General features: G+C 48.9%; 2 protein-coding genes across 6 annotated transcripts in view; both read right to left on the reverse strand.

Moving 5' to 3' along the window:
• The window catches only part of LOC106045416 (fer-1-like protein 4), a 43,204-nt gene extending 28,517 nt beyond the window's left edge, over window positions 1-14,687 (reverse strand). The window contains exons 1-14 of the mRNA XM_013195878.3: window positions 10,974-14,687; window positions 10,809-10,864; window positions 9,561-9,649; window positions 7,791-7,890; window positions 5,603-5,694; window positions 4,937-4,978; window positions 4,669-4,836; window positions 4,333-4,393; window positions 3,109-3,240; window positions 2,890-2,952; window positions 1,665-1,749; window positions 1,231-1,390; window positions 842-1,025; window positions 16-202 (exon numbers count right to left, since the gene is read on the reverse strand). Of these exons, the coding sequence (XP_013051332.3) occupies window positions 16-202; window positions 842-1,025; window positions 1,231-1,390; window positions 1,665-1,749; window positions 2,890-2,952; window positions 3,109-3,240; window positions 4,333-4,393; window positions 4,669-4,836; window positions 4,937-4,978; window positions 5,603-5,694; window positions 7,791-7,890; window positions 9,561-9,649; window positions 10,809-10,864; window positions 10,974-11,355 (1,801 nt within the window). The 5' untranslated portion in view covers window positions 11,356-14,687. The remainder of the gene's footprint in view (window positions 1-15; window positions 203-841; window positions 1,026-1,230; window positions 1,391-1,664; window positions 1,750-2,889; window positions 2,953-3,108; window positions 3,241-4,332; window positions 4,394-4,668; window positions 4,837-4,936; window positions 4,979-5,602; window positions 5,695-7,790; window positions 7,891-9,560; window positions 9,650-10,808; window positions 10,865-10,973) is intronic.
• Window positions 14,688-14,832: 145 nt separating this feature from the next.
• The window catches only part of CPNE1 (copine 1), a 41,894-nt gene continuing 35,000 nt past the window's right edge, over window positions 14,833-21,726 (reverse strand). For 4 of the 5 annotated variants that reach the window (XM_048048962.2, XM_048048961.2, XM_048048963.2 and 1 more), the window contains 6 exons: window positions 21,555-21,688; window positions 20,832-20,886; window positions 20,702-20,753; window positions 18,122-18,255; window positions 16,513-16,749; window positions 14,833-15,660 (listed from right to left, as the gene is read on the reverse strand). In XM_048048962.2, coding sequence (XP_047904919.2) covers window positions 15,544-15,660; window positions 16,513-16,749; window positions 18,122-18,255; window positions 20,702-20,753; window positions 20,832-20,886; window positions 21,555-21,688 — 729 coding nt within the window. In that variant the 3' untranslated portion in view covers window positions 14,833-15,543. Of the gene's footprint in view, window positions 15,661-16,512; window positions 16,750-17,937; window positions 18,022-18,121; window positions 18,256-20,701; window positions 20,754-20,831; window positions 20,887-21,554; window positions 21,689-21,726 lie in introns of those variants that run through there. The other variant, XM_066978267.1, reaches the window with a different exon arrangement.

The raw sequence follows: 21,726 nt of genomic DNA on the forward strand, positions 1-21,726 counted from the left end.
CATGCCAGGCCTCACCATTCCTGCCAGGGTCTGAGATCTGCTGCAGGTCAATGTAGTGTGTGGCGATGGCTACATCACCAACATTGGCATCATCCAGCACCTGGATTTTTATCTTCTTGGCAAGAGGTGGGAACATCTCAATGAAGCTGATCTGCTCATTCCACTCAGGCTCAGTGGTGTTGCTCTCCACTGATGTCTCCCCCTGGGAAGGATAAGGTGTGAAAGCCACACAGTACCAACCAGACCAGCAGCCAGAGCAAGGGATGCCTCAGGGCCCCTCTGCCAATGGCATGCCCCCTGCCATGCCTGCAGATGGTACTTGGCAGGATCTGGAGGTGGCCAGGTCCCTGCCCCTTCCCCCAGCTCCCAGCTATTGCTCTCTGCCCTTCATCAGGGGGAGCTGTCCCAAGGCCCTGGCCAAGCGCTGCACGGCCAAGGGAAACACTGACCACAAACAAGCAACACCACCAGACCCAGAGCTGTCATAGGGTCCCTTGGGAGAGCCACTAGGCTAACCAGGGACTGAGTAAGGGCAGCTGGCTGGCCTAGCAACTTCTCTTCTTAATGAGACAGAAACCTCAGCTATTGGTGCAAGAAAATGGCCATTAGCTAAGTAAGTTCTCCCAAGGGTGCCAAGCTGAGTTCAGCCCACTATGGAGGACTTCTGCTCTGGGATTTATTTGACCTTCTCCCCGTGTTTAGGCTTGGGCTCTTCCAGCCTGTCTCCAGTGGGATTGCTATGTCACAGTGTCGCTGCCAGCAGCAGCAGCCCAGCATGGGCTGACACAGACAAGGAAGGATCAGCCCGGCCCCACACAGGTCCCTCAGTAGACAGACTCACCTGCTGCCCACAGAATGAGACCTGCACATATGGGTCAATAAACACTTTTTTCTCCCCTATGATCTTGGAGAAACCACCCATGATGCCTGCGCTCATGCTGGGCAGGCCCTCAGCACGATACAGCTTGATACAGACCCTGGCCCAGGGTCTCTCTGCAGGGACTCTCTTAGGCAGCAGCAGGTTCCTGAAACACAAATTCATGTTCTGGCTCTTTCATGGAGCCCAGGAAATGTGATGACAGGAAATGACCTGGCTGGCAGGATGTTTGGATCCTGCCCCACCAAAGGTCTTCCCCCATCAGAAGAGGGACTAATGGAGCAAAAAAATGTAGCATGAAGAGAGATATGACTGTTTTCCCCCGGGGTCATGCAAGACCCTGCTGCACCCACCTTTCAATATCCTCAACACGGCTGCTGGAGGAGGTGGGAAGGGAGCCCACAACATCCCCACGTGCAGTGACAGAGATGTTGCACTTCACAAAGCCTTTCACGCCTGCCCGAGTGTCTGTGGGGTCACTGATAACAGCCCATTTCTGGAAAAAACTGTGGTCTGAGAGAGAAGGGAAGGGATTCATTATAAAAAAGCCTTGGTTACCATTTCACAGCCAACAATGTCTGCACAAACATTGCCCCAACCCTCCCTCTGAAGGTGCAGGAGGTCTCACAAGCCTACAGAAAGCCTGGAGGAGAAGTGAGTGCTGGTCCTTATGTGAACACAGTGATTTAAAGACAGGACCCTCACCAGACCCAGCAGAGCCCAAAGGAAATCTCAGCTTCAAATGGAGTTGGGGCAAGGAGCAGGTACGCTGTGCAGTCAGTCATACCTGGTTGGCTGTACACTGTTACAATGTCCATCTTGAATGTTCCTATGCATGTTGCCAGAAATGGTATGTTCTTTGAGTGAAAAACCTGCAGACAGAAGAAATACAAGAGATGCAGGCAGCTGGGCAACACATCCAGACATCCCCAAGAAGGATGGGATGCTAGGAGATGCCTGTTCCAACACACAGCTCAGGTAGCAGCTGCAAGCTCCTCATGCACATTGACCCCCATCTAAGTTAGCCCTGGGCCAAACCCATCCCTGACCAAACCATTCCTGCAAAGCCTACCAGCCCGCAGCCCTCAGCCAAACCTGGGCCAAGGCGAATTCATGACTTGCAACCAAGTTGGCTTCTTCTGCCAGCCCCAGATAAGCTAAACACCTACAAAGAACCAAGGGCACACCTGCCTTCCTGCAGGGAATCCTTATGTCCACACCAGACCAGCTTCTCTCACAAAACCCAACCCATGCTCAATGCTTGCTGAACCCACACAGGCAGAAAGGATGTGCAGACTTTTGGAGGGAAAACACCAGAGATCAGATGGCAAAGAAGGTACTGGCTGGGTTTAGCTACCTTGAGAAAAGCCCCATAGTGCTTTGGGCCAGGGGATTTTTAAGACCCCTGTCTGCCTGGCTGGGCTCTCCTACAAGCAGAAATCACTGCTGAGCTTCCCTGTGCTCACCCTACATTGACCTCCACACCCAGCAGGGATGAGACTTCTGAGCAAGGGACAGTAGGACCCTAAAACCAGTGGGGCAGCAAGGCAACAGCAGAGAAACTACACCAGAGGCTCCACTGCAGTCACTGGAGGCAGAAAAAAGCTGGCAGTGGGGAGGTGAGAAGGCAGCACTGCCCAGCACTGGCTCAGAGTGGGGCCAGGGATGGATCTCTGCCCCACTGTGACCATGGGAAAGTCCTTTGGTCTCTGTGTCGCAGCTCATAGAATCATATACCAGCTTGAGTTGGAAGAGACCTTAAAGATTATCCAGTTCCAGCCCCCGGCCATGGGGAGGGATGCCACCCACTAGCTCATGTTGCCCAGAGCCTTGTCCAACCTGGTCTTAAACACCTCCAGGGATGGAGCATCTACAGCTTCTCTGGGCAGATGACTCTGCCTGCTAAACCTGGCTGGTAGTATTAGCCTTGCTTTGCCCATCACTCCCAGCATTCACACACAGAAGCAGCAGACTGTACCAGTTACAAATGACCATGAGGAAGACATACTTACTGAAATCTCTATGAGTCTGTGAAATAAAACTTCCCTTGGCTCATGGAATTCAAACAAAAAGTACTAAAAGAGAAGAGAAAGACAGCTGAGCCATGGGCTCCCAACAGGACCCCATAAATGCCTTTTCCTGAGAGCAGCTGCACCCAGAGCACCTCAGGCAAGGATGGCCTTGGCCACTTGGGACACAGTGATGATGAAGCCTTTCTCCATAACACATACCTCATTGTAGAAAGGGCAATTTGTTGACTTCTGTGTCACTGTGTGCCTCTTCTCCTCTCCAACCTTGACTACCACAAAGGGGTTAATGTTCACCCCTACCAGCTTCTGTGCTTCAATGATATTAATCCCAACCTGAGGAAATGTGGGAGAAAACCATCACATCAACACTCTGCTTCTCTCTGGCTCCATTCTGAGCTTGTTCCAACAATACCAGTATGCAAACATGAAGGGCCCTCTTGGCACAGGTCTGGACACTAAGAACAGGCAAGAGCACAGCTGCTGAAAACTGCTCTGGCCGGCAACAGACCAAACTGGTATTTGAGACATTTCTTCCTTTCAGACAGGCAAGGAAATTAAGTGTTAAACCCACATCTTTGACATGTGTCTGAAACTGTCTGGAACATGTGTGTGGACTGGAACATGGCTGTCTCATTTGCTGTTGACTGGTTACAGGTCTAAGATGTGGGAGAAATGTTCTCACAGTATAAGCAATTAGATAGTCATTAGATTGAAGAGTAATAGCTTCAAGGAAAGGAAGGTAGGAAATTCCGCCCCCACAAAAGTTTTCTGCTAGGTTGATAAGACCCAGCCCTGAAAAACAGGAGACCCGGATGCAAGTCCACGTTTACTCAGAACCAGGATAGGATTTGAAGCTATATCCAGCCTGTGACCTGGCCCTGAAATCTGAAGGGCAAAAGCTGTGACTGAACCCCACTTCCAAACAGGGGTTTCAAATCAACCTGGTGTAGAGCACCATCCAGAGTCAGCCTCCTGGGGTGTCTGAAAAAGTCCCTGCAGCAGACGTCCACCCCCAGCCATGTCCCACAGGCATCCATGAGGGCCTGTGGAAGGTCCTGGGAAGGTTGGCAGGCACCAGCCATGCCCGGGAACTCTCCAAAGCTCTGCTCAGGCTGTGTTTTGCCACAGTACTGGGGGTGTCAGGGTGACTCCTTTCTCCTGTATACCCACGCTATGTGGCTCAAAAAGAAATTCTGCCCTGGACCAGCTGGTTTTGGAGCTAGTGATTGTGGATGCTGGATGCAGACATTCAGGGAATCTCAGACCTTGCCCAGGGAAGTCACACAAAGCAGGAAGGTCTCTTCATGCTAGAGGCCCTGCTGGAGTATACAGCAGCTGGAGAAGCCCAGGCCCACAGGAAGGCAGTGATGGATCAGCTGTGGGGTCAGTGGCAACTGCAGGGACACACACCCAGTGTTGCAGTACCTGGAAGCTCTGTGGGGTTGGGGTGGCAAACAGGTCCCGTGTGGAGCAAAGTCTGGAACGGCTGCACAGAAAAACAACCTGGGTGAGCTTGTCCCTTCAACTGCACAGACCTGATTAAGACCCCACCAAGGGAAGCAACTTGAAAACCCAGCAAGTAACAGCCCCTCAACCCAAGAATGAGCAAATCCAAAGCAGACTCTGTTTGGGAACACTGAAGGTTTCTGATATTTTATGGAAGCAAAATGCTACAAGATGCAGGATTGGCCCCAAAAGTCACCCCAGGAGCTGGCACCTCCCACTCCACAGCCCATGCAGGAATAGCACAACCACAGATACCTCTTCACGGGGCTGAAGACAATGCCCAAGACCTCCATGTCAGAGACATCATAAAAGTCTTCTTCCTCCTCTTCCTCCTCCTCCTCAGTCTCCAGGCCCTTTGCCAGCTTCCTGCCCAGCGCAGCTGCCTTTTTGTCCATCTCACTTGCTCTTGGCCCCTTGGCTGCCCTGCAATCCCCCACCACATCACCGCCAGCGTTGATGAATGGGTTGTGCACTCTCCTCCATGCGGGAGGGTGAGTGGATAACCTCAAGCACAGATACTTACTCCGGCTCCTCAAATCCAGGATTGTGGATGATTAACTCTGAACTGTAAGAAAAAAAAAAAAAGAGATACTTTACTGAAAAAAAAAAAAGACTCTTAACCAATGCACTTAGGAAACAGTGGCAAAGCCATGCTCCTGCTTGTCTCCTGACCACCACACCATAACACAAGCATTCTCCAAAATGATGTTTTTCCTCTTCACCCTACATGCCTTCTGCTTTGCCTCTAGACACTTCAGAACTGATGATCCCTGGACCTTGTCATCCTGCCTGCCCTGACACCCACTAGCTTTGGGTACTTTTGAGGACCACCTGTGTGGGGGGTGCCTGGGGCTGCTATGATGCAAAGCCATGCTCTCTGCAGCTTTGCAACCACAAAGTCTTGCTCCTATCAGCCAGGAAGGCTGCAGAAATGCCTGGGAGTCCAAAGGGGCTCCTGGAATGCAGTGGGTTATTCCAGTCAACCACAAAGCGTCTTCTTTGTGAATGCAAGATGTTTTATTTCCAAGAGCCCTGGTCACTTACTGCTAATGTAGAGCAGAAATTCATCAGCCTGGCTACAGGTGGAGAGTCAGTGAAGCTGGATTGCATCTCAAAGGGCTCTGGTTGCCCCTGACAAAGGCAGCTGTAAACACCACCTGGAAGTTTTCCCCTCCCAGGATTTCAATACCTGTCTTTCATCTGATAGACAAAGTCCTCTTCAACCCAGGTCCCAGCTGAGCCATCTGGAGGTTGGTAGCGCAAATCCAGCTCAATGTAGATCTAGAACCAGAAAATTAAATTGCCTGAGAGCTTGGCAGCCACAAAACACCTGCAGAAATGCCAACAAAAACAGGAATAGATGTGTGGAAGGAAAAAACAAGTGAGATGCAGGTGGAAAGAAGGCAAAAGGAGGAAGGTCACAACCCCTGAGAAGCCTAATTTTGTCGGACTCTCCTTGCTTGTCTCCATCAGCAAGCTGGAGATAACCAAACTCCATCCCCTACAGCTTTCCAAAGCCTGAATAAAAGCTGGGTCAAGTTTCCAAATCTAAAATATAGCATGGAACCTAAGAGCCATCTATCCTGTAGCCTTAAGAGCCATCTCAGGGCACCTTTGTCAAGGTAAGTGGGGAGAATGCTGCAGCAGAGCAAAGAAACGTGCAAGTGTTTGGAGTGCACTCTCTGAAGGAAGCAGGAAGCAGCAGGCATGTCAGCTTGGTTCAAAACACCACAGAAGCAACAAGCAACACCCAGAGTCTGCATCACATGAGGCCCCGAGTCAGCATCAGTGGGGAGCAGGACAGCCAGAAAAGCATGGAGCATGCTAGGTATCGGCACAGCCAGCATGGCTCTGAAAACATTTGGATTACAGGTGACCAGCCTGATCTCACACCAACAGGAATACACAAGGATTTCCCAGAGAGGCCAAAACTGCAGCCATGGAGGAGGCCACCTCTCAGTAGGCTGAAGAGGATGTATGAGCTGGGTCCACAGCTCAGTCCCTGGAAGAGGGATGTCTCTGGGGAGAGAAATATAGCCCTGGGAAGCAAGAATACAACAGCTGCGAGAGGCAGCAGCAGAAGCTGGATGGAGGCAGAAGCTTGGGATAAGACTAGGTGACTAGCTGAGGCTCTGAAAACCCTTTAAAGCACCAGGAGAGAAAAAGGAGTACAAATAACTGAAGTTCCAGAGGTTCCAGGGAAGAACTGGATTTGGAATAGAAGGATCTTGTTCACAGTTGGCAGAAGGAACAGCAGTTGAAGCAGTCTCTTTCCTTCAGGGACTCATCTTTTCTCAGCTGAGCTGAGGGGCAGGGTCTCCAGCTGCTCTGGTCCCACTTGTGTTTCCCTGCCCAGTCTGACCCAGGCCAAAACTAACCCATCAAAAATGAAAGCTCTTGGATTTTGGTTGGACTAGGTCATCATCTTGGGCACTGCTGTTAGCACAAGGGAAGAGGCAGCTGAGCAAAGGGTTGGGGCCACAGAGCAGCTCTGACCTTATGACAGTGTAAGTGCCCCAGCTCAGTCCCTCCAAAGCACCGCCAGCTGCCAATCGGTCAGCCTGGCCCCCTCTCCCTTTGCCAGCATGAACATTCCCACAGTGAGCTGCAGCAGGCTAAAAATCAACTTGGAAACGCTCAGCTTCCACCTGGGCTCGTGGTCACTGCACCATGTCACCGTGGGGGTGACTCATATTGCCCACAGGAAGGACAAACAGAGGTGCAGCACTTTGCAGGGCTGCCAGCAGCACCAAGCTCTGTCTGCCTCTACCTCTCCTCCAGCCCTGCCCTGGCACCCAGCCCTGGCCGTCCAGAGCTCGCCGAACTGTGCCTCGCACTGTGTGGGCAGGAAACAGCTCCTTTTCTGCTTGTGTTCACTTTCTGCCAGCACAAAGGGCTAGTGAGCCCCGGCACGAGGGTGGGAGGGGAGCAGGAGCCATGGAGCAGAGGGGCAGGCAGGCATCAAAGACACTTATGCTGCTACAGACCACCAGTAAGACTTCATGTTTAACCCAAAAGCTGCCGGGGCACAGTGCTGGAAGGAGATGAAATGTCAAGTCCTGCACACACTACTCAGTCCCAGGGAGGTGTTGTTAAGCCTCCCTCTCCCCATTTAGGTACTCAGCAGGTCCTCAGGTCCCCCAGCCCACCCCAAGCACTTAAGGACCTTCATAGAGCCACTTCATGGGGGTGAAGTGGCTGCACCCCTGCACAGACAGGGCTCCAAGCAGCACCTTGTTCTCCTCATCAGCCCCAGATCCACCTGGAAAGCTCCAGAGGTTTCCTACAAAGCCTTTCTGAATGCTTGTGGGCCTTTGCACCTGCTCAGATGAGTGATGGAGCGGTGCCCATCCCCAGGCTGCCCATAAAGGACTTACAGTGGTGATGCTGTGGTTCCTGTCCACAAGAGCCTCCCGGAGGATCAGCCTCCCAGATGTCATCAGGTGCTGGAGGCTGAGGACAAGGGTACCAAGAAGCCTGTAACAAAATCACAGGCTGCAGCAACGTTATGCACAGCATCAGTGCTTTCATCCTGGGGGAGGAGAGCACCCTCATGCTCTGCAGCCAGCTGAGAAGCAGAGGCTTTACACACAGAAATACATCACCAGGAAATAAGCTCAGGACTGCAGGTATGTCCACGGCAAGTCAGGCCACAATCCACCCAGCCCAAAGGGACTTCTTGCTGGGGAAGGACCATCCCTGCTCCCTGCAAGTGGTGATAATGTGTGTGGAGTTCGGCAGCCTCCTGTCTGGAGCCCACTCTTATTTTCTCCTCTAGCTCCCCGTGGCAGCTGTGCCAGCAGCTGAGCTAAGCCCAACATGAAACAGAACTTCCCACTGCCTTCAGAGCCATTGGAGTGCATCACAGCCCACCCAGAATGCAGATAGGAGCAATCACCCCCAGTCACCCCCAGACCTCCCCCATGTCCCCTCTCACCTCCTCTTCTCCAAGATGCAGAGCCTGCCTCCTCTCTTCCCTGGAGGAAGGAGCCTCTCACCGATACAGCAGCAGAACAAGACTTTCCCTTCTGTTCTTCTACCCTCTTTCTACTTCTGAGCATCCCAGAGCACTGACCAAATGCTCTTAAACTGTAATCTCTGTCACCCACCATTACTCTGCCCACCAGCATGGATAGATGATGCCAGTCCAGGTGTTTCCCATTGGACTTCTTTGCTCAGCACCATCAGGACTGAGTGACTTGTCACTGTTTATCAGTTTGTCCTAAAGCAGTTTCTATTGACATTTCAGTCGGAGACAATTCCTCTGATCTATCTCCCATAAGGAAAGCATCCAGTAAACAGTGGCACAAAATTCAGTCAAATTTTCTGCTCTGACTTTAAGTGTCTTGCATGTGCTGTACTCATCTGTTTCCTCCACACCCTCTCTGGCAGGTTTGTGATGGCTTTGAAAAGCTTTGTATCATCAGCTATCTCTAGAAAGTTGGCCCTGCTGATTTGCTTTCAGTTCTTACGTTTAACTTACTAGAGCTGGCACCCTGCCCTGCATCCTCACACACTTCATGTGATGCAGGATGTGCCTCTGCTCCCTCACTTGCTCCACCACCGCTACTCCATCTGTCACCTCTGCTCTCCAGGTTTCCCTTAAGTGTTTTACAACTGCTGGTATAGCTGCTGAGTTTGCAGCATTGTCTAGCCCACCTAGAGGCATTTTATATTCTGGCTGATCCTTTAAATTTAAATAGCTTGTCTTCTTAAAAGTTAAACCCTATTGTCACAGGCTTAGGGCTTTTCCCTATGGACAGAGACACTGAATTTGGGTGCAGCACGGTTCCAGTGTGGTTCTACAGGGTAAGAGCAGGTCCCCACTGGTGCAGTCCCTGCCCTTACAACTCCTCTGCTGCTGGCTTGGCTGGTAGAGCCCTACTTCACATTCATCCTACCTGGGGGGCTGACCTGGACCTTTAGGGAGTCTAATAATTTAACTGTTACAGCAAATAACATTCTTATTTGACTTTGTACACACAGCACTGCTGCTGCATCAGAACAACCAGCTTCATCCCTCTTCTATGAACTGTATCCTGTTTGTCTTCCTCCCATCAATTCCAAGAAATCCTTTCTAATCCCATTTAAAGTCCAGTACACTTCTTCCCCCACCTCTGCTGGTCACCAACAACTAAAGGACCTACCTGTTACTGAAAACCTTGCTGCAGTTGTAAACCTTAATGGAGAGCACCTCTCCCACGATGAGCTTCCCATAGTGAGGCCAGCGAAACAGCTGCAAGCAAACAGTGCACAGTGAATCTCCTCAGCTCGCGCTGCTTCTGCAGCACTGGGAGGTGCATGCAGATAATGGATAAAGTTGAATTGTCAGTGACATGAATTTCCCCCCAGTATCGAAGATCATGATGGAGCTAACAGGAGGGAGATGAAAACTGGGACCTTCCCCAAGCACCTGAGTCCCTGCAGGGCCAGAGCAGGCTCATGGCACTGGGAAGCTGTGAGCTGAGCTCTCTGAAAGGTAAGGGGCTTCTGCTCAGTTTTATATTAGAAAGATCAGTCCCTGCAGGCACCTGGAAGATGTGGCAAAGCCAGCCTTGGACAGGGCAAGGTCCAAAGAGGTCCAAAGAGCCACCCCAAGCCTCCCAGCTCCTGCTGAGAGGAAGGCAGCTTCTGCCCACGTCTGCAAAGCATTTCCCACCCTACTGGAAGCAGTCAGGACCAGAGCCATTTCCCTATCCCCTTGTTTTATATGCACCAACTTTCAGCTAAGGACATCCCAGAACTTAGCTGCTCCCAGGGATGCCACACCATGTCCCTCCCTCTGCTGCCATCTGTCACTGCCTCCATTTGAAGCCTCCAGCACATGAGGGAGGTGGACAGGGGGTGACAGGCGGGCAGGGAGCCACCAAGCGCAGGCACGCTGCAAAGATGCGCAAGGCTGTGATTCGCCCCACTCCCAAACTGGCCAGCTGGCGGCTGGTGAGAGGGACAGGTCCCTGCTGCCCTGAGTCCTGCTCCTACCCACCCCGTGGCTTGGTGCCGACTGGGCTCACTGATCTGAAAATCTGTTGCTGGGGGGCTCATTTCTGCAAGAGCAGCCAGGCTTTCCAAAAGGCAGATTAGGTTAATTCCATGCACGTTACAGATTGCCCCAGTTGTTGGTGCCTCAGGCAACACAGAGGCATCCAGATGGGACAGGAGATGAAAGACAGGACTCTCCTGCAAGTCCTGACAGCCAGGCATCACAGGCTCCAGAATGGGACAGTGAAGATGGGCACGGGGAGGAAGGCTTCCCATCCTACCCTGAGATGCACACCCCATCCTCACTTGCCTCCTGCCCCACCAGGCATTGACCAAGGGTCCACCTTGTCCTGGTCCCTGTCCCTACCCCAGTGCCCACTGCCCTGGTCCTCACCAGATGACAGCGCACTCACCTCCCCAAACACGGCCTCTGCGCCGCAGCGGATTTTCCTCGTCTTCTGGGTGAAACCTTGGGAAGGAGATAGAAGGCTTGGGCTCTGCCAGACCCAGCAGGGCCCTGCTCTCCCGCAGGGATGATAGCCCCCAGCCATGCCTCCCTCCCCGCCCATTGGGCCCACCTCGGAAGCTGAGCTGCACCTGCCGCTCGCCGTGGCCTGGCAGGTGGGAGAGCCGCCGGACACCAACACTGAGCGCCATGGAGCCGCCAGCCAGCAGCGCTGCCCCGCTCGGCCTGCTCCACCCGGTGTGACTCAGCCCTGCCTCGTCCGGCCGGTTCGGCCGCCGCTCCCTGTCCCTGCTCACCAGACACCTCTGGGCTGGCACTTGGCAGGCAATGGCTCCCGGCTGTCGCAGAGCCAGGTAGAGGGGAGCACTTGGCCGTGTGGCGCTTGGGGGCTTGCTTTGCAGTAGCCAGGCCTCGATGGCGTCATCCTTGCGCCCTGCAGCCACTCCAACAGGATGGGGAACACAGCCCAGGAAACCCCTGCAATGGGAGGCCATCTCAGCCACACCTCACAACAGGCACGGTGCTGCAGCAGGGACAAGGGCTTCCTCCAAAGCTGGAGGACACCGGCCTCAGTGCACTGGTAGTGGCGGAGCAACACGGTGAGGATGGAGCTCAGATCTGCCCCTGGACAGGCACCCAGGACCTCTGGAAGTGGAGCCCCAGCCCCACTTGCCCCCCCAGCCTGATGGCTTCCATAGCACAAATCACAGCTGCAGCAGTCAGAACCCTCCACAGCAAACTGGGAGGGTGGGGAATGGGAGCCACCTGGGACAGGTCATGGCCCACCAACCCCGAGTGGCTGCAGTCCCTGCTGTGTTTCCACTGTGGCCAGGCTCAGCTGCAGCTCACAGCTCACCTGTGCAAGAACTCATAAATGAGAGATGCTGGAGCCCAGGCACAGGCCAGATCAAAGTAATTGTGTTATCATGAGTTCAGCAGGGCTTTGCAAATATTTCTTCCTCCTGAGGGTCTCCCACTCAGGACCCTGTGCCAAAACACCTGTCTCTATGCCTGCCATACAGGGCACGTTGCACAGGGTCAGGGCAGTTAATTCAGCTCCACGAACACCGAGGAGCGACTGAATCATGCCTGGGCAATGTTGGGCTGCTCCAGAGCCAGCCCTGCGGCTACCTACCTTATCTTCACCTTATCCAACAGCTTACTCAAGAGCCAGGAAAGAGGTGCTGATGGCGGTGGAAATGAGCTGTGGCAGACAAGGATACTGCTTCACAGCATGGCAACGAAGCACAGCAGGTGGGCAGTGTTTGGCACCACCTTTGAGAACCCAAATGAATGAACTATTCACTCTAAGGCAGCAGCACAGAAAGCTGAATGCACCGACTCCTTAACCCAGTTGTGGCTGGAGGGGTAGAGGGGATGTCATTCAGATTGTTGAAGCAGACATTCAGGCCACCAAAGAGTGCTGCTGATGGACAAATGTGGTACTCACTCAAAGGAGATCACAAGTCATCATCTCCTCAGAGAGTTTGTGTGGCTTCCTTACCCCTTAGAGCCTGATCTGCACCAGGAGGAAGCTCTGTACGGGCAGCATGGCATACTCTGACCTGAAGTGTCATGAGTATTATTGCCAGGTGTTCTAGAAGTAAGAGGAACACTCCCTGATGATCTCCCACATAAATAGCTTTCCATTTATACAAAGCCCCGAGGCTAAAATACCTTTGGTGACAGAAAGTGCCCAGGTGCTTCCTCTATGGCCAAGGCTGGGGTAAGCAGACTTCTGAGGTGTTCTGAAGGTCCTCAGGCCCCAAAAGGCTCTTCATGCAATCACAACTCTGAGCCTGTCACGGGACAGTGAACTACCCTTGTGCCCGCAGCAAGATCCTGCTGCTTTTGCCCCTTCAGTAGAGGCTGTGAGAGGGGCCCTGGCCAGCACAGAACATGTGTGATCCTCCAATGGATATCTCAAAACTAAGAAACACAAATCAAGCTCCTCTCTTGATGACAAGGATAGTGCACCTACAGATGAAGGCATAGGCTTTACTAAATTGGAGGTAGGTCTGCAGCTGTCCTTTTTTTCTGGATAGAGCAGCATGCCCAGAAGGTAGCATAGCCCTTGAAGGGGCAGCTCCTCAGAGTGGGACTCTTGCCTGAAAATAGTCCAAAAGGCAAGGGTGGAATGGCTCTCAAGTCCAGATCAATCATGGAGAATGGGTGGCAGCAGTTCTGGAGAGCAAGGTGCCCCCTGTGCCATACCTCTCAGCTGAATGTAGCTTGTCTGCACATAGGAACAGCTCGTGAACAAGAGTGCAACAGGACACAGCCTGAACAAGCTGATGGCGGACATAAAACCAAAGAAGGATGTGGGATGGTATAGAGTGCACGGTCACAGGGTGAGAACAGCACAGCCTCCTGGGGAAGGAAACCTGAGCTCTTATCTGCCTTGAGTAACAGTCATGCTGCAAGCCTGCATTCCAGCTACGCCCAGGGCGGCACAAGGCACAAAGCATCCCAGCCTCCACTTTGTCTAGAACAGGAGCCCTAGGGAGAGTCAAGAATGAGAGAAACCAGTCAGAACCATGCCATCCTGCCTTAGCAGCTTCCAAGTTTGACCCTCCTGTGGCTTTTCATCTCAGCGCAGAGCCAAGCGGCTCTTCTCCTCCTCCAGTGACAGGCTTCCGTCCTGTTGCTCATTCACGTTTCAGCCACTTTCCTGCAGGTAAGCAGCATCTCCGCCTCCAAAAGGAGGAAGTTCCTCACAACAGCCTCTACCACGTCTTGGATTTTTCCTCTCCCAAACGGGGAAAGTCACCCCTATCATCAAGTCCAGCATCTGCAGTCACCTCAGCTAGCTAAGGAACAGATTTTCCAAGCTCCCTTCATAGCCATTGAATACAGATAGATGCTAGGAAGGATTCTTTTTCCTCCATTTGAGTGGAAACTTACATTTAAAAAGGAGAGGCAAAATGCATTTCTCACTATGCATTCTGATGTCTCAGAGCTCATATTCTGCCTCTAAAGGCTGGAGGAAAGACACAACATGCTCATAACTTCTTGCCAAAGAAAACATTAAATTGAAACCAAGGACTATGCAATGCCACTGGTATTACTTGGGCCAAAGGACTGCTGAAATTTCGGAATTACTGCTGTAAGCCTCCTTTAAAGAAAAACATTTAAAAAAAGGCAAGAAAAGGCACACTCATGTATACACATACCAGACTCAGATTTGCTTGTACACCTAAGAGTGAAGGAGAGCTCTGCCTACAGGTTGTAATAGGCTGAAAACACAAGTAGAGAACCACAGGGCAGTTTCTGAGATGACTTGGCAGTTTTCCTTCCTCTCTTCCATGCTTTTAACACATTTCAGTTTATGCAGCCACTCAACTAGAAAGATTGCAGGCTAGAGGATGGACTGTTTCAGGCGAGACAGTCCAGCTTCCTCTAGAGCGAGGAAGCTGCTGCTGCCTATAGAAACTGGAAGAATACATCGTGGTCAACACTACGTTTGAATGAAAAACTAACAAATTTTCTTTGCTGAGTAGTGGTCCTAGACCTGCTGCCCCTCAAGCACAAGCTATAAATTAGTTAGCTGGCGAATATGATCCATAATGACTAGTCTAGTTGAAGATACAGATTCACACCACAGTTCTGCTTTCACACATTTGTAACCTACCAATTTCATAGGCTGAATCACCACGACAGTCTTCCAATTTCTTCTCACAATTTCCTGGTGTGTGCAGTAGAATAGACAAATTCTTTCATAATTTCACAGTAAAGAAACAGCTCATCTCACTGCAGGACAGGGCTGCAGGATATACATTCAGCAGTCTTAGTGATTAACAGGTAACAAAACTAATGATACAGATAACTTGCTCTGCTTTGCAGCTGCTCATGCCCAACCTAGGCTGAACGACCAAGGCTAATACTATAGCAAAGATCTTCCTTAAACCACACATCAACATTGCTGGAAAACAAAAGAAAAATCCCAGAAAGGAAATGAGACCAGACATGTCTGTAAATGACAGCACATTATTTATTTATGAAACTGAAAGTGATGACAACTTGTAGTGCAATGACAAGTCCAACTTCCTTTATCTCCACAGAAGCAATTTTTGCTAATACAAAAGTGTGATTAAAAAATAAGATGATTGCAAAGTATGGTAACTGAAATTTAAAAATAAAACTTTACATATAAAAAATATACTGGCACCTTATGAAGGCACAAGAGGAACTACCTCAGGCATCTAGCCAACCGACTTTCTTACCAACCAATACGGATGGGACCCCATTTCCAAGGCAGCTTGATAGAATAAAAAAACTATCAAGGAACACAAAGACAGTAAGTATCATTACTGTATATATAATTGTCCTAATGAACATTGAAGCAGTGTTGGGTGAGCAGTTCAGTGCACATGCCCACTCTAGCACCAAGCAGCAGACGGGCCGTGCCAAGTGCTGATACGTGGTATGATGTATCACTATTCCAAGGCAGAAAACCAACAAGGTTTATTTTTCTTTGACCAGAACTGCCAGCAGCTGCATTTCTTCCTTATTTACATTTCTTGCAGTTAGGAACAGGAAAGATCAAAGATACAGAGTACAAGCAGGTAAGAGTATTAGTGTGAATGGTACGATCTTAAGGCACAGAGTATGCAAGGGAAGAGTGTGAGTGCAGACAGCTCTCTTCACCACAGTGATACATATGGCTAGGATGATGATGCAATCTACATCTTCTTCGTTTCCAGCAGTTTCACAGGTGGCCACCCCTGCAATTTATAGTATGAAACCAGCTGCTTTGGCACTTCAGCCAGAACCATCTGGGAAAGAGCTTCCCGGGGAGCCTGCAAGGAACAGTGAGAATAAATCAAAGATACTGCAGGGAATGGAATTACCAGCCCAGTGACATACTCTCTTACAGAATTCAGACTGCAGCCCCCACCTGCCAGGCAAGCAAGGTTGAGAAGACAGCACAATCTGCTTTTCGTCCATGTCTCACTCCCTCTGGTTCAGTCTTGCTGCAGTCTTAGGAGCACTTCCAGTCAGTCTCAGCGAGTACTCTTGCTAAAAATCACTTGTCCCACCCCTGCATTGCTCCGACCCTAAACCCAGACTCACACAGCCTTCATATGGCCTTGATCTGGGTGGGACACTGCCCCAGTCACTAGCAATTTGTCTTATTTTGGGTTTCCATTTAACTCCATTCTTCAACCTCATTGACTGCATAACATGCACGAACACTAGTGCCCCATCAGAAAAAGTAGGGAGGAGCTGGGGAACGATAGGACTGCTTTCAACAGCAGGAAAGATTCCATCTCAGCTTAAATCGCTCATGGGACTCAACAACAGAGACTGAGACAAAATGATCTCACTTTCTTGACTAAATGTTTGCATCCCAGGAGAGAAAACACCTCCTTTACTCCTTGTAACACTGCAATAGCCAATAGGTAGTAACAATACAATGAGAACTCTTTAGGAAAAGCTGCAATAGAGTTATGAGGCACACAGTTTTGAATCCAGAAGCAAATATATCTCAACTCTCACAAGAAACAGTTTGGACAGTGCTTTGACCATACACTTTGCTGCCTTCATACATTGCAACATTAATAAGCTGCCTAGACAAATGCTAATTTTTTGGATGTAATAACTGCACATACGTTGGCAGCAGAATTCTTACGAAGTTAAAAACAACTTACATTTTTGAACCGCTGGAAAGGCACAAACTGAACAATGTCTCGTGCAGCTGGCTCTCCTGTTAGGGATTTCAGGATGCCATTGTCCCCATCAAGAAACTCCATTGCTTTGAAATCAGCTTCACCAACTCCAACGATAATGATGGACATCGGCAGCTTAGATGCATTAACAATTGCTTGCCTGGTTTGATCCAGATCAGTGATCTCTCCATCTGTGATGATCAGCAAGATAAAATATTGCTAAAAAAACACCAGAAAATACTCAGTTAGGGAGTACAACATCAAAGCTCACATAACTGAAAGCAAATGAAGCAATTTCTTACTCTAAAAAAGCAAGCAGATTGTGCAGTGGATAAGACAAGAACAGAACATTAAATGAACTTTTGTTTATTCCAATTTTTTCTTATGCAAACCACCTTTCCTTGTACACTTCAGGGAAATCCTCTGCATTAGATAAAAGATACAGGCTTACATTCAATTTATAAAGAACAATTATACCAGTTGCCAGAATATACTAGCAATGATCAAAGTAATCCTAAATCAACAAAGGTGCATAAAAAACTCACTGATGGGTGCTGCTTTATTCACTGACATCTCAAAAAGGATAAAATACATTATTCAATATCTGTTTGTAACTCAAAAAAAAATTATTTTTTAGTTATCAGTAATTTAAATAAGTATTAGAAATCTGAACATACAGCAGTGACAAACGTCATGACGTGACGACACTCTAGAAATGACAGAAGGGGAAGAACACAGGAGCTTAAGAAAAATAGGAAGATTTCCCCCAATTGTTTGAATAGCTAAAAAACACCCTCAAAAATATAAGAAATGGCTCTCCCTAGACCAAGCACCCCACAGTGTGGGAAATTAATTTGATGTATGCACAAACTTATGTAGAACTCAAAATCCTTGTACAGCTAAGACCATGAAGTATCAGAGTGAACATCAACATTCCTTCTAATTGGGTGGTCAAAAATGGAATCAGTTAAATACATCAGGAAATACGATCCCTTCATCCTTAAGTACAATAAAGTTTTAAGATATGGAGTTGAATTTTAACAGCAGTCATGGCCATGCAAGCACACAAATGAGACATGCAATGCAACTGCAGACGTAGTACGGATGTTCTGCAACACGGTTAGCATACTGATTTGCCAATCCTCACACTACTTTGGTAACATGGCCCTCTAGATATTTTGATTCTGCATGCAAACACGGTGGGACAAATAGTCGAGCCCTCTGCCATTTCTTAGGTGGTCTTTGTATACATGCTCAAGTGAAAAATTGTTTGGAATAAAATACACAGGGCCGCTTTATACTGTGTGCGTTCCCTACAGGTGATGGAGTCTGGCAAGAGAGGTTAGGGTGAAGCAACTGCTGACAAAGTCCAATTGGTCTAAAAGCCAACACGGGACCCCTGCATACTTCACTGGTACAGGTTCACATATGAACCAAGGGAGTAGCAACAACCTCTTTGGAAGCTGGTAAGACAGGACCAAACTTGAGATCCTGAGGAAGAAGAATGCATCACTTTACCGTACAATTCTATCCAATAGTGAACACAGGAAACAGAAACATCGCCCATTTGCAGGGAAGGGCACGGACTCACAGAAGCAGTTCCTTGTTGCGCCGAGTGTGCAGCAAACCTTGCCACGTGGTTTATAATAGGAGAGAAGTTGGTTGGCCCATAGAGTCGTATCTGAGGAAGGATCTGGCGGTAGGCATCAACTATTCCTTGGATCCCTGTAACACAAGGAATGCAAGCTGCCAAAAGAGCCTCACAATTTCTCCAGTAATTATTCTATAAGCATTACTGAATAGTGAAGCAAAAGGATAATCACTCACACACAGCTGTGAACTCCTAAAGGACAAATAAATAGCAGGATAGCAGCGAATATACAAAGCAAAGGTCTAAAACCAGTGGACATCTGCACAGACAAGATTTCCAGATTTCTTCACCATTCTGTATTCTTTACATTATTCTTTATGCTTACAACATAATAAAGTTCATGGAAGTTGGTGGAAAAATAATCTAGTGAAGGCATGCTTATGACCTTGTCCTTTCTACTCTGTCATCCAGTTTCTCTTGTTTAATTGCTTACTATCTAACTAGACAACAAGGTCAGAAACTGTCTGGAACAGTTAACTGCTTATTTTCCTCTTGTGCACAGTGACACCTGGATTTAAACATTTCTGTAAGAGAAACAGTAACCTCTAAGGTTTTTCCCCTGCAAGAAGCTTTTCTTGGGTTAACTAGACTTCTTTTTTTTTTTTTAATAAATGTGATTTTAAATGGTACATATTCTTGTGTAGGGCAATTTAGATGGATCCCCATATTAACTTGTATTGATGTACTTTCATTTACTGCTGCTGCTCATCTTGTCCACCACACGTGTTTTAGTGCTTTACCTCTGAACTATTGCACAGGAACCATCACAGAGCAAAGGCACAGATTCCAGTGAAGCAGACAACACAGAACTGATGAAGGAAACACTTGGATTTTAACACTGATTGTCAGATTCCATTCTCTCTTGGCCTTAGACTGGAGAGAAAAACTAAACTGAGGAAAAAATGTTCATTCAAGAAAAATTCTGCAGCGCTCCATGCTGAGAGAGTCCTTAGTCCCAGGAGTTCTTAATCTGTTTTACAGACCAGCCATTGAGATCAGCTGAAACAACTACTGCAAAAGAAGATGGCTTTAAAGAAAATAATATTTTGAGACAACCCTTTAAAAGATAACATTCAAACATATTCACATTGCTGAAGAAGTAACCACAATCTCTAACAGACTCAGCAGATGGTTGCTTTGAAAGTGTGACTAACAGACACATTGCTGATCTGAATTCACTACCACCTGTAACATAACAAAAGTAACCAAGTCGCAGCAACAAAAATTTCCGCACAGACTGACAGAATAACAGAATGGTTAAGTTGGAAGGGACCTCTGGAGATCATCTGGTCAATGCTCTGGTCATCTGGTCACCTCTCCCTGCTCAAGCAGGGACACCCAGAGCAGATTGCCCAACAGCCATGTCCGGCTTGTTTCTGAAGATCTCCAAGACAGGAGATTCCTCAGCCTCTCTGGGGAACCTGTTCCATTTCTCAGTCACCCACACAGCCCAGAAATGATTCCTGATGTTTAGAACCTCCTGTGTTCCAGTTTGTGCCCACTGCCTCTTGTCCTGTCCTTGAGTACCACTGAAAAGAGCCAGGCGCCATCCCCTTTGCACGCTTCCCCTCAGGTAGTTACAGGCATCTGTGAGATCCCCCTGACCCCTCTCTTCTCCAGCCTGAACCGTCTCAGCTCTCTCAATCATAGAATTATAGAATATCCTGTGGCAAGTTTTCGTAGTGGTAGGCTGCAGGGATGGCCTCTCTGAGAAGAATCCAGCAGCTGCTCCATGTTAGATAAGGGCCAGTTCCAGCTGACTCCAAAGGGACCCACCACTGCCCAGAACCAAGCCAACAAGTGATGTTGTTTGTGCCTCTGGGAAAGCAGATTTAAGAAAGGGGGGAAAAAAAAAAAACTGCTGCTCAACAGCAGCTGGGAGAGCGAGGAGTGAGAAACAGCCCTGCAGATACCAAGGTCAGTGAAGGAGGAGGAGGAGGCGCTCCAGGTGCAGGAGCTGAAGTTCCCCTGCAGCCTGTGGAGAGGCCCATGGTGGAGCAGCCTGTCCCCATACAGCCCACGGGTCCCACGGCGGATCAGATCTCCACGCTGCAGCTTAGCTATGACCAACGACCGCACTGTCCTTCAGATGTTTTTCAGTAACTCCCAGAGGAATTTTCTCTATAATTTTACCAGACACTGAAGTGAGACTGGCAGCCCTGTAATTACCAGGGTCTTCTTTCTTGCCCTTCTTGAAAATCGGAACACTTGCGAGTCAACTGGGACCTCTCCAGATTCCCAAGACCATTCAAAAATAATGGAGAGAAGCCTAGCAATGACATCAGCCAGCTCTCTTGGTACACTGGGATGAATCCCATCAGGTCCCAATCACTGAAACCTATGCAGACCACACAGAAATCTGCATCAACACAATTTCACTCTTGTCACCATCCAGGTAAGAGTACATGTAGTTTGCTGCATGTCTTCATGCTACATATGCTTTTCACCAGTTATGTAAGAAATGCAACACTTCTAACATCAATCCCTCTCAGTGAAATATTAATAAAAAGGTGTCCTCACCTTGACAATAAGGGTTGCTGGGATTGAAGTTCAAAGCAAACTCATGAGACACCTAGAAACAGGGATGTTACAATCAGTTAGAGAATGCAGAGATGAACAGAGCAACTGCATAATGTTGTGAAGGCCCTACCTGCCAGCTAGGAGGAACCTGAGCTCCAAATCCAAACGCAGGAAACAGCTTGTCCCTAGGGAGAAAGGGTAACAAGAAGAATTGTGAAACAGCAATTCTTTAATACTTCGTTATTCTGTTTTATTCCCAGAAAACAGTTGGAGACCAAGGTTCAATTCCTGCCCTGAGGAATGGGTACACCACCTAGTTTCCCATGGCCAGTAACCAGCTACCCAAGGGTTTCAGGCAGGGACTTGACAGATTCAGAATTTGTTTCAACGCAGCATCCTACAGGACTCTCAGGAGATTTCAGAGTAGCAAGAGAGAAGCCAACCCAGTCACAGCTTGGCTGAAGGACAGAGCAGGCTAAACATGTTCCCAATGAATTAAACAGGAGACTTGTGTTTGAAATGCACCATCAGCAATAAAGGATTAGCAATGAGCTAAAGCAGCATTATAGAGTAACCCAGGCCATAAAAGGGCAGATATGGGAAGACAAATCAAGTACACACTCTGAATTAAGCAGTGCTGCCATTGCCTTTCCTGGCAATGCCAGAAGCAGGAGAAAGCAGTAGCAGCACCTGAAGGGATCTCCCAAGGAAAGGCAGCATCTCAGTCACCCAAATGCTACAGCTCTGGAACGAGCTATCAGCCTTGATCAATGACACCCACTGTGACACATTTTGTGTCATTTAATACACATTTTCATGTGGTGACTAGATCAATCAAGAGCCTCTTACATACGTGTCATAATCCTGGACTACACTTCCCACGCTCCAGATGGCAATCAGGTACTCATTTATCCCATCTGGGCTAATGTAGTGGAGAGAATCTGGTGACTTGGGATCGCCATTGGAGCCAGTGAAGTCTATGCCCACCTAATCGGTTCAGAAGATGATAACACAGCAGGTCACTG

Source organism: Anser cygnoides, chromosome 16 (genome assembly GCF_040182565.1).
Source record: "Anser cygnoides isolate HZ-2024a breed goose chromosome 16, Taihu_goose_T2T_genome, whole genome shotgun sequence".
Classification (NCBI taxonomy): Eukaryota; Metazoa; Chordata; class Aves; order Anseriformes; family Anatidae; genus Anser; species Anser cygnoides.